Source organism: Mobula hypostoma, chromosome 28 (genome assembly GCF_963921235.1).
Source record: "Mobula hypostoma chromosome 28, sMobHyp1.1, whole genome shotgun sequence".
NCBI lineage: Eukaryota > Metazoa > Chordata > Chondrichthyes > Myliobatiformes > Myliobatidae > Mobula > Mobula hypostoma.
This window is the reverse complement of record NC_086124.1, coordinates 31,426,786-31,444,497: the sequence shown is the minus strand read 5'-3', so window position 1 is coordinate 31,444,497 and position 17,712 is coordinate 31,426,786. Positions and strand designations below refer to the sequence as shown.

Genomic DNA, 17,712 nt, shown 5'->3' with positions numbered 1-17,712 from the left:
GTACTCCAAGTGGGGTCTGACCAGGGTCCCATATAGCTGTAACATTACCTCTCGGCTCTTAAACTCAATCCCACGGTCGATGAAGGCCAATGCACCGTACGCCTTCTTAACCACAGAGTCAACCTGCGCAACAGCTTTGAGTGTCCTAAGGGCTCGGACCCCAAGATCCCTCTGATCCTCCAAACTGCCAAGAGTCTTACCATTAATACTATATTCTGCCATCATATTTGACCTGCCAAAATGAACCACCTCACACTTCCCTTGGTGAGCTCCATCTGCCACTTTCAGCCCAGTTTTGCATCCTATTGATGTCCCGCTGTAACCTCTGACAGCCCTCCACACTATCCACAACACCCCCAACCTTTGTGTCATCTGCAAATTTACTAACCCATCCCTACACTTCCTCATCCAGGTCATTTATAAAAATCACGACGAGAAAGGGTCCCAGAACAGATTCCCGAGTCACACCACTGGTCACCGACCTCCATGAAAAATATGACCCAGCTACAACCACTCTTTGCCTTCAGTGGACCAGCCAGTTCTGGATCCACAAAGCAATGTCCCCTTGGAAGCCATGCCTTCTTACTATGGCATACATACCTTCATCAGTAGGTGTGTTGAATATAGAAGCAGGGAACTCATATATAACTTTGGTAAGGCCTCAGTTGGAGTATTGTGTGTAATTGTGGTTGCTACATGATAGAATGGTGTGGAGGCTTTGGAAGCTGGGGCTCCAGGATGTAACTGGGATTGGAGGATACGAGCGAGAGAGTCATAGAGCAATATAGCATAGATACAGGCCCTTCAGCCCAACCAAGCCATGCCAACCATGGTGCCCTCCCAGCTAGTCTCAATTCCTCCAAGCCTTGTCCTCCAAGTGATTCTTATATGATACTCTTGTACGGCATCTGCCTCAACCAATTCCTCTGGCAGCTCGATCCAGACACTCACCACCTCTGGGTGACACAGTTGCTCCTCAAGTCTCCTTTTAAATCTTTCCCTTCTCACCCTAATCCTATGCCCTCGAGTTTTGGACTCACCTACCCCGCGGAAAGGCTGTTACCACCACCATGACCATCATTATCATCATCATCATCATCATCATCACCACCACCACCATCATCATCATCATCATCATCATCATCACCACCACCACCATCATCATCATCATCACCACCACCATACCACCACCACCACCATCATCATCATCATCATCATCATCATCATCATCATCACCACCACCACCATCATCATCATCATCACCACCACCACCACCATCATCATCATCATCATCATCATCACCACCACCATCATCATCATCATCATCACCACCATCATCATCACCACCACCATCACCATCATCATCATCATCACCACCACCATCATCATCATCATCATCACCACCACCATCACCACCACCACCACCACCACGACCATCATCATCATCATCATCACATGATGTATCGAATGACGTGGGTGATCATGGTCTCATGACCATGATTGTTCTTGGCTAATTTTTCTGGATTTTCCTGAGATCCCTCATGACCGAGAGACAGCTGGACGTTCTCGGGGGTTCGACACCCTCCCCACAAGACCCTGCATTTGACTTACCCGCCATGCCGCTTGTTGTGAGGGTTGTAGTGCCTTCCCAATGTATCACACCCTTTTGTCAAATCTCCAAACTCATGGATGTGGATACCATGAGCCTGCTGGCTGGTTGGAAATCCATGAAGGTCCAAAAGGATTTCAGTCCCATCACCTCTCTGTGTCACCAGGCATGGAAATTAGTAGATTGTAATCCCACAATATATTCCCAAACACCCGGGGTCAGACTGCTTCATCTCCACACTACCCCATCACAAACTCTCGGGGTCAGACACAGTGAAACTCTCTCCACATCATCCCATCACACACTCCCGGGGCCAGACACAGAGTGAAACTTCCTCCACACCATCCCATCACACACTCCCAGGGTCAGATACAGAGAGAAACTTCCCCTACATCATCCCATCACACCCTCCCAGTGTCAGATACAGAGTGAATCTCCCTCTATACTGTCCCATCACACACTTCCAGCGTCAGACACCGAGTGAAGCTCCCTCCACACCGTCCCGCCACACACTCCCAGGGTCAGAAACAGAATGAAGCTCCCTCCACACCGTCCCGCCACACACTCCCAGGGTCAGAAACAGAATGAAGCTCCCTCCACACCGTCCCATCACACACTCCTGGGGTCAGACACAGAGTGAAGCTCCCTCCACACTGTCCCATCGTACACTCTCGGGGTCAGATACAGTGTGAAGCTTCCTCTGCACCGTCCCATCACACACTCCCGGAGTCAGACACAGAGTGAGTCTCCCTTTCCACCATCCTAACACACATAACCCAGGGTCAGGCAGAGTATGAAGCTCTCTCTACATCACACATTCTCGAGTCAGAATCTCACCTGTCTTCGGAAGTAGATGTTTCCAGATATAGAAGTCGCATTTCTGGGCAACTGGCTGTTGGGCATCACATGACAGACAGCGTGTGAGGTGTTTGGGTGATCATCCTGGAATGGTCTCTGGGACTGGAAGACACAAAGGTGCAAAGTCCAGCCCTCGCTGTCAACGGTAGCAACTGTGTCCCTGGGCCTGGTCACCGAGGGATGTTCCGGAGGAGGGCGGGGTGGTGTTGCGCCTGGAGGGGCACATGTGTCCAGGCAGCAGAAGGCGCGGCTGCCTCAGGGTGTGGTGGGACAACTGGGGACTGACTGAGAGGAGCATGTAGATTGGGAGACCTGGATGAAGAGGGCCAGTTCTTGTAAACTAATCCAGTTTGCTTACCTTTGGCCCATGTTCCTCCAAATCTTTCCGAGCTGTCCAAACTTAACATTGTAATCGTACACTCTACCACGTCTGGTGGCAGCTCAGTCCACATTTCCACAGCCCTCTGTGGAAAAACGTTCCCCTCTAAGTCTTACACCACACACCTTAAACCTGCATCCTCCACTTTTCCACTCCCCCCTCCCGGGGGCCATCCATGTTCTGTACTCCCCTTATAATTAGAACCTTTGTAAGTGCAGCCTCCTTTGCTCCTGGGAAAAGAGCCGCAAACTGTCCAGTTTCAGAAGATTCAAGCCCACCCACCCCGCCCCAGAACATCCTTGTCAATCTGTACTGTAATCTCTCTGGTTCAATCACATCCTAACGAGGGTGTGGCGGTCTGGGCTGTACACAAGGTCTACAGCGTTTTTCACCCACATCTTGTGCACCTTTTAACACGGTTGGGTTGAGCTGTCCCCCGGTCTTGGCAATTTGCTTCCAAGCGTTTCGACACCATGCGAGGGGACATCGTCAGTGCTCCATTGATCAACAAAACGTTTGCAAGTCGCCAAGATCGGGAGAACAGCCACCCACCGGCCGAGCTACGCATCTTCCACGTTACTTCCAGCCCTTTAACGTGACATCTCAACGCTTGTACTCAGTACCCTGGACAATGAAGGGATTCAAGACAGATGCCTCCTGAACCAGCCTGTGTGACCGTCTGGTCACTTTGTGTTTTACAACACTGTACCGACCCGGGTTCAGCTAGTAAAATGTAACATCTCACACTGACTTCCTGACTTAAACTCCACCAGCCATTCCTTTGCCCGCTGTCGCTGTTAACGTGATCCTGTTGTAAGCTTGGAGAATGTCCCTCACTGTCCACCATCAACTACTCGTGCATTCGCATGCATTCTCATCCACATTGTTAATACGGATGACCAGCAGTATCGCTGATCGCTGGAGCACACGACTGGTCACAGTCCTCCGATCTGAGAAGCGGGGCGGTGTGGTGCTGCCCCCCAGTGTTCGCTCGACAGAAGTGAAGCTGTACTGTGTTCAGCTGCAGATTTCTCTGGCATTCCTGGAGTCAGGGTCTGCTCGAATTTATTTGGTGGCAGTTTTTTACTGATATCCTACATGTACTTGTTATCTTTATGTGCTACGTGTGCTTTGTTCTGTGAGTGACTGTTTGTATTGTGTTTTGCACCTTGGTCCTGGAGTAACGCTGACTGTGTTTATGGATTTAATAATGTATTTATTGAGATACAATGCAGAATAGGCCTCAAGACAGTTCGAGCCGTGCCATTTGTTACAGTGTGTCACAGGGAATGTTGTCACTGTACTGTATGTTAGGGTGTGTAACAGCACGGTTGTTACACAGTACAACGACATCACCACTCCCTGTGTCACACCCGAACACATAGTGCAGTAACAAAACCACTCCCTGTGACACACCATAACACACAGTACAGTAACAACATAACTCCCTGTGACACACTCTGAAACACAGTACAGTAACACTACTCCCTGTGACACAGCCTAACACACAGTACAGTATCAACACCACTCCCTGTGACCCATCCTAACAATCAGCACAGTAACAACACCACTCCTGCGACACACTCGGACACACAGTACAGTAACACAACAAGTCTCTGTGAAACACCTTAACATAGAGTACGGGAACAACACATGTTTCTGTGACTCATCCTAACACACAGCCCAGTAACAACACCACTCACCGTGACACATCCCAACACACAGTACAGTAACACAACTCCGTGACACACCATAACGCACAGTAGAGTAACCACACCATCCCTGTGACACACCATAACAAAGAGTACAGTAACTACACCACTCTCTGTGAAACATCCTAACAGACAGTACAGTAATAACAGAACTCCCTGTAACACACCTTCTGACACACAGAACAGTAACACCACACTCTGTAACACACCGTAGTAAACAGTACAGTAACTACACCACTTCCTGCGACACATCCTAATACAGAGTAGAGTAAAATACTCCCTGTGATACACCCTAACACACAGAACAGTAACAGAACAACTCCCTGTGACAGACTCTGAGAGACAGTTCAGTAACACCACTCCCTGTGACACACCCTAACACACAATACAGTAACAACACAACTCCCTGTGACACTCCCAAACACACAGTACAGTAACACAACAAGTCCCTGTGAAACAACTTAACACACAGTGCAGAAACAACAACACTGTCTGTGTCACACTATGACAGACAGCACAGTAATACCACTCCCTGTGACACACAGTATAGTAACACCAGCACTCCCAGAGCCACACCCTAATAAACAGTACAGTAACTATACCATTCCTTGTGACACATCCTAACACACAGTACAGTAGCTATACCAATCATGGTGACACACACTAACACACAGTGCAGTAACACAACAAGTCCCTGTGAAACACCTTAACACACAGTACGGCAACAACACCAGTCCCTGTGACTCATCCTAACACACAGTACATTAACAACAACACTCAATGTGACACATTCGTACACATACTACAGTAATAACACCACTCCCTGTGACACACCCTAAAACACAGTAGAGCAACAACACGTCCCTGTGAAACACTCTAACACAGAGTTCAGTAGGAACAACACTCCCTGTGACACACCCTGACACACAGTACGGTAACACAACTCTCTGTGACCCATCCTAAAACAGAGTGCGTTATCAAAACCAGTTCCTGCGAAACGCCCTAACGTACAGTACAGTACCAACAGCACTCCCTGTGACCCATCCTGACACACAGTACAGTAACACAACTCCCTGTGACCTATCCTAACACACAGTACAGTATCAACACAGGTCCATGTGATACACTTCAACACACAGTACAGTAACAACACCAGTCCCTGTGACACACTCTGACACACCGTACAGTAATATTGATTGGCACCTGATTAGTTCCAAGGGTTTAGATGGGGCAGAGTTTGTTAAGTGTGTCCAGGACGGATTCCTGTCACAGTATGTGGACAGGCCGACTAGGGGGAATGCCATGCTAGATCTAGTACTAGGTCAGGTCACAGATCTCTCAGTGGGTGAGCATCTGGGGGACAGTGACCACTGCTCCCTGGCCTTTAGCATTATCATGGAAAAGGATAGAATCAGAGAGGACAGGAAAATTCTTAATTGGGGAAGGGCAAATTATGAAGCTATAAGGCTAGAACTTGTGGGTGTGAATTGGGCTGATGTTTTTGCAGGGAAATGTACTATGGACATGTGGTCGATGTTTAGAGATCGCTTGCAGGATGTTAGGGATAAATTTGTCCCGGTGAGGAAGATAAAGAATCGTAGGGTGAAGGAACCATGGGTGACAAGTGAGCTGGAAAATCTAGTCAGCTGGAAGAAGGCAGCATACATGAGGTTTAGGAAGCAAGGATATGATGGGTCTATTGAGGAATATAGGGAAACAAGAAAGGAGCTTAAGAAGGGGCTGAGAAGAGCAAGAAAGGGGCATGAGAAGGCCTTGGCGAGTAGGGTAAAGGAAAGACCTAAGGCATTCTTCAATTATGTGATGAAAAAAGGATGGCAGGAGTGAAGGGAGGACCGATTACAGATAAAGGTGGGAAGATGTGCCTGGAGGCTGTGGAAGTGAGCGAGGTCCTCAATGAATACTTCTCTTGGGTATCCACCAGTGAGAGGGAACTTGATGATGGTGACGACAATATGAGTGAGGTTGATGTTCTGGAGCATGTTGATATTAAGGGAGAGGAGATGCTGGAGTTGTTAAAATACATTAGGACCGATAAGTCGCCGGGGCCTGATGGAATATTCCCCAGGCTGCTCCACGAGGCAGGGGAAAAGATTGCTGAGCCTCTGGCTAGGACCATTATGTCCTCGTTGTCCTCGGGAATGGTACCAGGGGATTGGAGGGAGGCGAATGTTGTCCCCTTGTTCAAAAAAGGTAGTAGGGATAGTCTGGGTAATTATAGACCAGTGAGCCTTACGTCTGTGGTGGGAAAGCTGTTGGAAAAGATTCTTAGAGATAGGATCTATGGGCATTCAAAGAATCATGGTCTGATCAGGGACAGTCAGCATGGCTTTGTGAAGGGCAGATCGTGTCTAACAAGCCCTGATAGAGTTCTTTGAGGAGGTGACCAGGCATATAGATGAGGGTAGCGCAGTGGATGTGATCTATATGGATTTTAGTAAGGCATTTGACAAGGTTCCACATGGTAGGCTTATTCAGAAAGTTAGAAGGCATGGGATCCAGGGAAGTTTGGCCAGGTGGATTCAGAATTGGCTTGCCTGCAGAAGGCAGAGGGTGGTGGTGGAGAGAGTACATTCAGATTGGAGGATTGTGACTAGTGGTGTCCCACAAGGATCTGTTCTGGGACCTCTACTTTTTGTGATTTTTATTAACGACCAGGATGTGGAGGGTAGAAGGGTGGGTTGGCAAGTTTGCAGAGGACACAAAAGTTGGTGGTGTTGTAGATAGTGTAGAGGATTGTCAAAGATTGCAGAGAAACATTGTTAGGATGCAGAAGTGGGCTGAGAAGTGGCAGATGGAGTTCAACCCTGAGAAGTGTGAGGTGGTACATATTGGAAGGACAAACTCCAAGGCAGAGTACAAAGTAAATGACAGGATATTTGGTAGTGTGGAGGAGCAGAGGGGTCTCGGGGTACATGTCCACAGATCCCTGAAAGTTGCCTCACAGGTGGATAGGGTAGTTAAGAAAGCTTATGGGGTGTTAGCTTTCATAAGTCGAGGGATAGAGTTTAAGAGTTTCGATCTAATGATGCAGCTCTATAAAACTCTGGTTAGGCCACAATTGCAGTACTGTGTCCAGTTCTGGTCGCCTCATTATAGGAAGGATGTGGAAGCATTAGAAAGGATACAGAGGAGATTTACCAGGATGCTGCCTGGTTTAGAGAGTATGCATTCTGATCAGAGATTAAGGGAGCTAGGGCTTTACTCTTTGGAGAGAAGGAGGATGAGAGGAGACATGATAGAGGTGTACAAGATAAGAGGAACAGATAAAGTGGATAGCCAGCGCCTCTTCCACAGGGCACCACTGCTCAATACAAGAGGACATGGCTTTAAGGTAAGGGGTGGGAAGTTCAAGGGGGATATTAGAGGAAGGGTTTTTACTCAGAGAGTGGTTGGTGCGTGGAATGCACTGCCTGAGTCAGTGCTGGAGGCAGATACACTAGTGAAGTTTAAGAGACTGCTAGACAGGTATATGGAGGAAATTAAGGTGGGGGCTTATAATGGAGGCAGGGTGTGAGGGTCGGCACAACATTGTGGGCAGAAGGGCCAGTACTGTGCTGTACTATTCTATGTTCAATGTAACAACAGCACTCCCTGTAACACACCCTAACACACAGAGCGGTAACAACACCACTCGTGATCCATACGAACATGCAGTACAATAACAACAACACTCCCTGTGAAACGCAGTAACACACAGTAACACACAGTACAGTAACTACACCGCTCCCTGTGTCACATCCTAACATACAGTACAGAAACACCACTCTGTGTGAAACACCGTAACAGACAGTACTGTAACAACAGCAGTACCTTTAACACACTCTGACACATCGTACTGTAACAACACTATTGCCTGTGACCCATCTTAACAGACAGTATAGTAACACCATTCCCTGTGACACACTACAACACACAGTACAGTAAATACACCACTCCCTGTGACCCATCCTAACACACAGTACAGTAATAACACCACTCCCTGTGACACACCCTAACACATACTACAATAACAATACTCCCTGTAATACATTCTGACATACAGTACAGTAACAACACTCCCTGTCACACACCGTAGCACACAGTACAGATGCTACACCACTGCATGTGACACACACTAACACACAGTACAGTAACTACACCATTCCATGTGACACACCCCACACATAGTACAATAACTTACGCCGCACCCTGTGACACACCCTAACACACAGTACAGTAACACAACAAGTCCCTGTGAAACACCTTAACACACAGTACGGTCACAACACCACTCCCTGTGAAACATCCTAACACACAGTACAGTAACAACACCACTCCCTGTGACACACCATAACATACAGTACCGTAGCAATACCACTCCCTGTGACACAATCTGACACAGAGTACAGTAGCAACATGAGTGCCTGTGAGACTCCTTAAAACACAGTACAGTAAATACACCACTCCCTGTGACACACCCTAACACATACTACAATAACAACACCCTGTAACACATTCTGACATACAGTACAGTAACAACACTCCCTGTCACACACCGTAGCACACTGTACAGATGCTACACCACTGCACGTGACACACACTAACACACAGTACAGTAACTACACCATTCCATGTGACACACCCTACACATAGTACAGTAATAACACAAGACCCTGTGAAACACCTTAACAGACTGTACGGTAACAACACCACTCACTGTGACCCATACTAACACACAGTACAACAACAATAACAGTCCCTGGGAAACACTCTGACACACAGTACAGGAACACTACTCCCTGTGACACATCCTAACATACAGTGCAGTAACATCACTCCCTGTGACACATCCTATCACGCAGTACAGTAACAACACCATTCCCAGTAACACAGCGTAACACACAGTACAGTAAAAACACCACCCCCTGTGACACACCCTAACCTACAGTACGGTAACACCACTCCTTGTGACACACTCTAACACACAGCACAGTAACAACACCAATCCGTATGACATACTCTGACACACAGCACAACAACACGTCTCCCGTGTGTTACGGTGACACACCGTAACACACAGTACAATAACAATACCACTCCCTGTGTTACACTCTGACAGACAGTACAGTAACAGCAACACTCCATGTGACCACTCTGACAGTACAGTAATATCAATTCCTGTGACACACTGTAACACACAGTATAGTAACACCACTCCCCGTGACACATCCTAACACACCGTACATGACAATACCACTCCCTGGAATCAGAGACTGTTTTTTAAAACTGATATTTGTTGTTTTTTTTATGCAATGCAGTGCATGATGTGAAAACATTAATCTAATTTACAATTCATTTCATGATATAAAGACATCATTCTAAGTGACACTATGGAATAAAGTGTATTTTACAAAGAAGGAATTATGAGGTAGTGGTTCATGGATCATTGAATAATCTGTTGTCAGACGGGAAGAAGACCCGCCAAAATATTGAGTGCAAACACAAGGAAATCTGTAGATGCTGGAATTTCAAGCAAACACATAAAAGTTGCTGGTGAACGCAGCAGGCCAGGCAGCATCTCTAGGAAGAGGTACAGTTGACGTTTCAGGCCGAGACCCTTCGTCAGGACTAACTGAAAGAAGAGCTAGTAAGAGATTTGAAAGTTGGAGGGGGAGGGGGAGACCCAAAATGATAGGAGAGGACAGGAGGGGGCGGGATGGAGCCAAGAGCCAGACAGTCTTCTCCTATCATTTCGGATCTCCCACCCCCCGCTTTCAAATCTCTTAGAAACCACAGAAACTACAGCACAGAAACAGGCCTTTTGGCCCTTCTTGGCTGTGCCGAACCATTTTCTGCCTAGTCTCACTGACTTGCACATGGACCATATCCCTCCATACACCTCCCATCCATGTATCTGTCCAATTTATTCTTAAATATTAATAAAGAACACGCATTTACCACCTCGTCTGGCAGCTCATTCCATACTCCCACCACTCTGTGTGTGAAGAAGCCCCCCCCCAATGTTCCCTTTAAACTTTTCCGCCCGCACCCTTAACCCATGTCCTCTGGTTTTTTTCTCCCCTTGCCTCAGTGGAAAAAGCCTGCTTGCATTCACTCTATCTATACCCATCATAATTTTATATACCTCTATCAAATCTCCCCTCATTCTTCTACGCTCCAGGGAATAAAGTCCTAACCTATTCAACCTTTCTCTGTAACTGAGTTTCTCAAGTCCCGGCAACATCCTTGTAAACCTTCTCTGCACTCTTTCAACCTTATTTATATCCTTCCTGTAATTTGGTGACCAAAACTGAACACAATACTCCAGATTCGGCCTCACCAATGCCTTATACAACCTCATCATAACATTCCAGCTCTTATACTCAAAACTTTGATTAATAAAGGCCAATGTACCAAAAGCTCTCTTGACGACCCTATCTACCTGTGACGCCACTTTTAGGGAATTTTGTATCTGTATTCCCAGATCCCTCTGTTCCACTGCACTCCTCAGTGCCTTACCATTAACCCTGTATGTTCTACCTTGGTTTGTCCTTCCAACGTGCAATACCTCACACTTGTCTGTATTAAACTCCATCTGCCATTTTTCAGCCCATTTTTCCAGCTGGTCCAAGTCCCTCTGCAGGCTCTGAAAACATTCCTCACTGTCTACTACACCTCCAATCTTTGTATCATCAGCAAATTTGCTGATCCAATTTACCACATTATCATCCAGATCATTGATATAGATGACAAATAACAATGGACCCAGCACTGCTCCCTCTGGCACACCACTAGTCACAGGCCTCCACTTGGAGAAGCAATTCTCTACTACCACTCTTTGGCTTCTTCCATTGAGCCAATGTCTAATCCAATTTACCACCTCTCCATGTATACCTAGTGACTGAATTTTCCTAACTAACCTCCCATGCGGGACCTTGTCAAAGGCCTTACTGAAGTCCATGTAGACAATATCCACTGCCTTCCCTTCATCCACTTTCCTGGTAACCTCCTCGAAAAACTCCAATAGATTGGTCAAACATGACCTACCACGCACAAATAAGTCCCTAATAAGTCCCTGTCTAACCAAATGCTTGTAGATTCTGTCTCTTAGTACTCCCTCCAATAACTTACCTACTACCGATATTAAATTTACCGGCCTATAATTTCCCGGATTACTTTTCGATCTATTTTTAAACAACGGAACAACATCAGCCATTCTCAAATCCTCCAGCACATCACCTGTAGACAGAGATATTTTAAATATTTCTTCCAGGGCCCCTGCAATTTCAACACTAGTCTCCTTCAAGGTCCGAGGGAATACCCTCTCAGATCCCGGGGATTTATCCACTTTAATTTTCCTCAAGACAGCAAGGATCTCCTCCTTTTCGATCTGTACAGGTTCCATGATCTCACTACTTGTTTCCCTTAATTCCATAGACTTCATGCTAGTTTCCTTTGGAAAGACAGACGCAAAAAAGCTATTTAAGATCTCCCCCACTTCCTTTGGTTCTGCACATAGCCAACCACTCTGATCTTCAAGAGGACCAATTTTATCCATTAAAATCCTTTTGCTTTTAATATACCTGTAAAAGCTCTTTGGATTATCCTTCACTTTGTCTGCCAAGGCAACCTCATGTCTTCTTTTCGCCCTCCTGATTTCTTTCTTAAGTATTTTCTTGCACTTCTTATACTCCTCAAGCACCTTATTTACTCCCTGCTTCCTATACATGTCATACAACTCCCTCTTCTTCTTTATCAGAGTTGCAATATCCCTTGAGACCCAAGGTTCCTTATTCCTATTCACTTTGCCTTTAATCCTGACAGGAACATACAAATTCTGCACTCTTAAAATTTCTCCTTTGAAGGCTTCCCACCTACCGATCACATCCTTGCCAGAGAACAACCTGTCCCAATCCACGTTTTTTAGATCCTTTCTCATTGCTTCAAATTTGACCTTCTTCCAGTTTAGAACCTCAACCCTAGGATCAGATCTATCCTTGTCCATGATCAAGTTGAAACTAATGGTATTATGATCACTGGAACCAAAGTGCTCCCCTACACAGACTTCTGTCACTTGTCCTAACTCGTTTCCTAACAGGAGATCCAATATTGCATCCCCTCTAGTTGGTCCCTCTATATACTGATTTAGAAAACTTTCCTGAACACATTTTACAAAGTCTAAACCATCTAGACCCCTAACAGTATGGGAGACCCAATCAATATATGGAAAATATAAAACCCCCTACCACCACAACTTTATGTTTCCTGCAGTTGCCTGCTATCTCTCTGCAGATTTGCTCTTCCAATTCTCGTTGACTATTGGGTGGTCTGTAATACAATCCCACTAATGTGGCCATACCTTTCCTGTTTCTCAGCTCCACCCATAAGGACTCAGTAGACAAGCCCTCTAATCTGTCGGGCCTGAGCACTGCTGTAATACTTTCCCTAACAAGCAATGTTACTCCCCCACCTTTCATTCCTCTGCCTCGATCACATCTGAAACATCAGAACCCTGGAATATTAAGCTGCCAGTCCTGCCCCTCCTGTAGCCAAGTTTCACTAATTGCTATAACGTCATAATTCCACGTGTCAATCCACGCCCTCAACTCATCCACCTTCCCCGCAATACTCCTAGCATTGAAATATATACACCTCAGAAGATTTTTACCACCACTCACAACCTTTCTATTAGCGGATTTGCTTGAACTTTTAACATCATTTTACTAGCTCTTCTTTCAGTTAGACTTGATGAAGGGCCTCGGCCCGAAATGTCGACTGTACCTGTTGCAAAATATTGAGTGCCTGTCTTTATGACAGAGACTCCCGTGCCTTCTCTCTGACAGTGGTAGTGAGAAGAGGGCATGCATCAGATGGTGAGGGTCCACTTTCCTGATGCCACCATTTTGAAGCTATTGTAGGTGTTGGGCCCAGAGTAGATCTTCTGAGATCTTAACTCCAAGATACTTGAAGCCCTCCTCAATGAGAACTGTTATTTGTGCTCCCAACTCCTCCCTCCTCAAGTGCACGTTCAGGCCTTTGGTTTAGCTGACGTTGAGGTTGGTGTTGCAACACTTCCGACCAGCTGAACTACCTCACTCTTGCATGTCTCGTCTTCCCGTCGCCTTCTGAGTTGTGTCAGCAGTTGTGTCATTGGCAGGTTTATACATGGCATTTGAGCCCTGCCTTGCCACAGAGTCATGGGTGTAGAGGGAGAAGGTCGCTGGGCTATACAACCGTCCTTGAGGTGTGCCGGTCTAGATCATCAGCGTGGAGGAGATATTATCAACAATCCATGTTGACTATGATCTCTTGATGAGGAAAACAAGGATCCAGTTGCAGCGGGAGGCACAGAAGGTCATATTTTGAAGATTGTTGATTAGAACTGGAAGCTGAGCTATAATCAATAAAAAAAAACAGCCCAACTTATGTTTAGCTGTTGTCCAAGGCTGAGTGGAGAGCCAGGGAGATTGTGCCCGCTGTAGACTAGTTGTGACTGTTGGAAAATTGCAGTTGGTCCAGGTCCCTAGTCAGGCAGGAGTTAATTCTAGCTATGACCAACCTGCTCAAAGCACTTCATCACAGTAGATGTGAGTGCTTCCGGGAAACTTACACTGGGGTAGCTCATCCTGCTCTCCTTGGGCACTGCTATGATTGTCGCCCTTTTGAAGCAGGTGGGAAACTCCAAGTGCATCAGTGAGAGATTGAACATGTCCTTGACACTCCGGCTAGTTAGTTGACGCATGTATTTGGAGGTCTACCGGGTACACCATCAGGGCCTAATGCCTTGCAAGGGTTCACCTTCTTGAAGGATGTTCTGACATCGGTCTCTGAGACAGAGATCACAGAGCTGCCGGATGCTCAGTGTGCATAAAAAACGTTTAGCTCATCAGTGCATTTCTGCTGTTAGTGTTGTTGATGTACGAGGTCCTCTGGTCCCACGGGTGATATATTGGTGACATTTGGTCAGAAACTTCACGCTGGCCTGGCTGAAGTCTCTCGCGATGATCGGGAAGGCACCAAAGGTGCGCTGTCTCGTAACCGCTGAGCCAGTCTGACATTGGCCAAGTGTGGAACAAACACCAGGATGACAGCGGAGAACTTCCTCGGCAGATAGAACGGATGGCATTTGGCCGCCAGATGTTCCAGGTTGGGAGAGCAGGACTGAGACAGAACTGTCAAGTCTGTGCGCCACGACGAGTTAATCATGAAGCAAACGCCACCGCCTTTGCCTTTGCCTGACGCCACCGCTCGGCCCATGCGGTGGAGGTGAAGCCCTCGGACTGCTGCGCTGTGCCTGGAGTGCTGGGAGTGAGACAGGTCTCTGTGAAGTGAAGTACACAGCTGTGTCGGATATCCCTCCGGGAATGCAATCTGCCTCGGAGGTCTTCAGTTTTATTTTCCCAAAACTGTAGATTAGCCAGGAGAATAGTGGGGTGGGGGGAGGGGGGAGCGGGGCTGAAGGCCCTGCACTTCAGTTTTACCTGTAGCCCTGGTCTCTGGGACAATGGGCTTCCAGTTGCTGCTCTCACTCTCTGAGTGTCTTGGAGTTCCGCGTTGGCCGCTGGTTCTTTTGAACGACTCGAAACAGTGTCACTTCCTGTGTGTCTGCAGATTCCAGCTGTGATGGTTGCATCAGGAGCATTTGATAGCGCTCCGGAGCATACTGCTGGACGGGATGGTGAAAGCAGAGACTCCCTCAGCATTTAGGACGGATCTGGATGAGCACTCGAGTCATCAGCATGCTGTGTAGTCAGCCGCGCAGCCAGCGTTGGGAAATGGGATCAATGTAAGTCAGGGGCTCCCAGCCTTTCTTTATGCCATGGACTAAGGCCATTAAACAAAGGGGTCTGTAGACTCCAGTTTGGGGGGCCCTGGTATTGATAGGTACTTGATGGTCAGACTGGACGAAGTGGGCCGAAGGTCCTGGGCTGTGCACTATGACTTTCCGGCAAATGAGGTGCTTGAGGAGTATAAGAATTGCAAGACAACACTTAAGGAACTCAGGAAGGCTAAAAGAAGGCACAAGTTTACTCCAGGATACAAGGTGAAGGGGAATCCCAAGGGCTTCTACAGATCAGTAAAGAGCAAAAGGAAGAACAGCGTGGTTATCTATGCATAGAGCCTAAGGAAATGCAGGAGAGTTTTTAGATTCTTACTCGGGAGTCTATAGGTGTGAGGCAAAGAATCAGTGAGATTATGGACCCCATACAGATTACGGAGGACGAGGTGTTTACTGTCTTGAGGTAAATTAGGGTGGATAAATCCCTACGGCCTGACAGGGTGTTCCCTCGGACCCTGTGGGAGGCAAGTGCAGAAATTTCAAAAGCTTTAGCAGAGATATTTAAAATGTCCTTAGCCACGGGTAAGATTCTGCAGGATTGGAGATGCCTAATGTCAGTCCGCTGTTTAAGAATGGCTCTAAGAAATAACCAGAAAATTATAGGCCAGTGGGCTTGACATTGGTAGTGGAAAAGTTATTGGAAGATATTCTAAAGGAGGGGATATCTAAGTATTTGGATAGATTGAGCTTGATTCGAGATAGTCAACGTGGCTTTGTACATGATAGGTCATGTTTAACTAATCTTATAGAGTTTTTCAAGGAAGTTACCAAGAAAGTTAATGAAGGCAAGGCAGTGGATGTTGTCTACATGGACTTTAGCAAGGCATTTGACAAAGTACTCCATAGGAAGTTGGTCAAGAAAGTTCATTTGTTTGGCATTCAGGATAATGTAGTATTGGCTTCATGGAAAAAGCCTGAGAGTGGTAGTAGATAGTTGCCTCTTTGATTGGAGGCCTGTGCCTAGTGGTGTACTGCAGAGATGGGTGCTGGCTTCATTGTTGCTTGTCATCTATATCAACAATCAGGATGATAATGTGACAAACTGGATCAGAAAATTTGCGGACGACTCCAAGATGTGGGCTGTAGTGGACAGTGAGGAAGACTATCAGAGCTTGCAGTGGGATCTGGACCAGCTGGAAAAATGGGCTGGAAAATGGCAGACTGAATTTAATACAGACAAGTGGGAGGTGTTGCATTTCGGTAAAACCAACCAGGGTAGGTCTTACACAGTGAACAGTAGGGCACTTTTGGAGTGTGGTAAAACAAAGGGATCTGGGAATACAGGTCCATAATTCATTGAAAGTGACATCACAGGTAGATAGCATGGTAAAGAAATCTTTTGGCACATTGGCCTTCATAAATCAAAGTATTGAGTACAGAAGATGGGATGTTACGTTGAAGTTGTATAAGACATTCGTGAGGCCTAATGTGGAGTATTGTGTGCAGTTTTGGTCACCTACCTACAGAAAAGATGTAAATAAGACTGAAAGAGCATAGAGAAAATTTACAAGGATGTTGCTGGATCTCATGGACTGAGATTCGAGACACAAGGAGAGATTGGATAGGTTAGGGCTTCATTCCTTGGAATGTTGAAGATTGAGAGGAGATTTGATAGAGGTATACAAAATTATATTGGGTATAAATGGGGTAAATGCAAGCAGGCTTTTTCCGCTGTGGCCGAATGGACTGCAACCTGAGGTCATGGGTTAAGGGTGAAAGGTGAAAGGTTTTAAGGGGAAGATGAAGAGAAACATGAAGAGAGTGATGAAAGTGTGGAGAAGCTGCTAGCATGTGGTGCATGAAAGCTTGATTTCAATGTTTAAGAGAAGTATGGATAGCTACATGGATGATAGGGGTGTGGAGGCTATGGTCCCAGTGCAGGTGGATGGGAGTAGCCAGTTTCAATGGCTTGGCATGGACTAGGTGGGCTGAATGGACTGTTTCTGTACTGTACTTTTCTATAACTGGATGACTCTATGTGTTACAGTTTGGGAGGGCAAACCATGGCAGGACTTCCATGGTCAGTGGTAGGGGATTAAGAACAGAGGGATCTGGGAATATGGATCCTTGAAAGTGGTCTCACTGTGGTAAAGGAAACTTTTGGCACATTGGACTTCATAGATCAAAGTATTGAGTACAAGAACTAGGGTGTTATGTTGAAGTTGTTTAAGATGTTAGAGATGCCTAATTTGGAATATTGTGTGCAGATCTGGTCACTTGCTTACAGGAACGGTATCAATAAGATTGAAATAATAAAAAAGAAAGTTTACAAGGACGTTGCTGGCTCTTGAGGACCTGAGTGCCCATAAGGCTG

General features: G+C 46.4%; 1 protein-coding gene across 1 annotated transcript in view; it reads right to left on the bottom strand.

The window, feature by feature from the left end:
• LOC134338793 (uncharacterized) overlaps nucleotides 1–17,712 on the bottom strand; it is a 33,184-nt gene that overhangs the window by 8,240 nt on the left and 7,232 nt on the right. The window contains exons 3-4 of the mRNA XM_063034858.1: nucleotides 2,447–2,569; nucleotides 1,612–1,763 (exon numbers count right to left, since the gene is read on the bottom strand). Of these exons, the coding sequence (XP_062890928.1) occupies nucleotides 1,612–1,763; nucleotides 2,447–2,569 (275 nt within the window). The remainder of the gene's footprint in view (nucleotides 1–1,611; nucleotides 1,764–2,446; nucleotides 2,570–17,712) is intronic.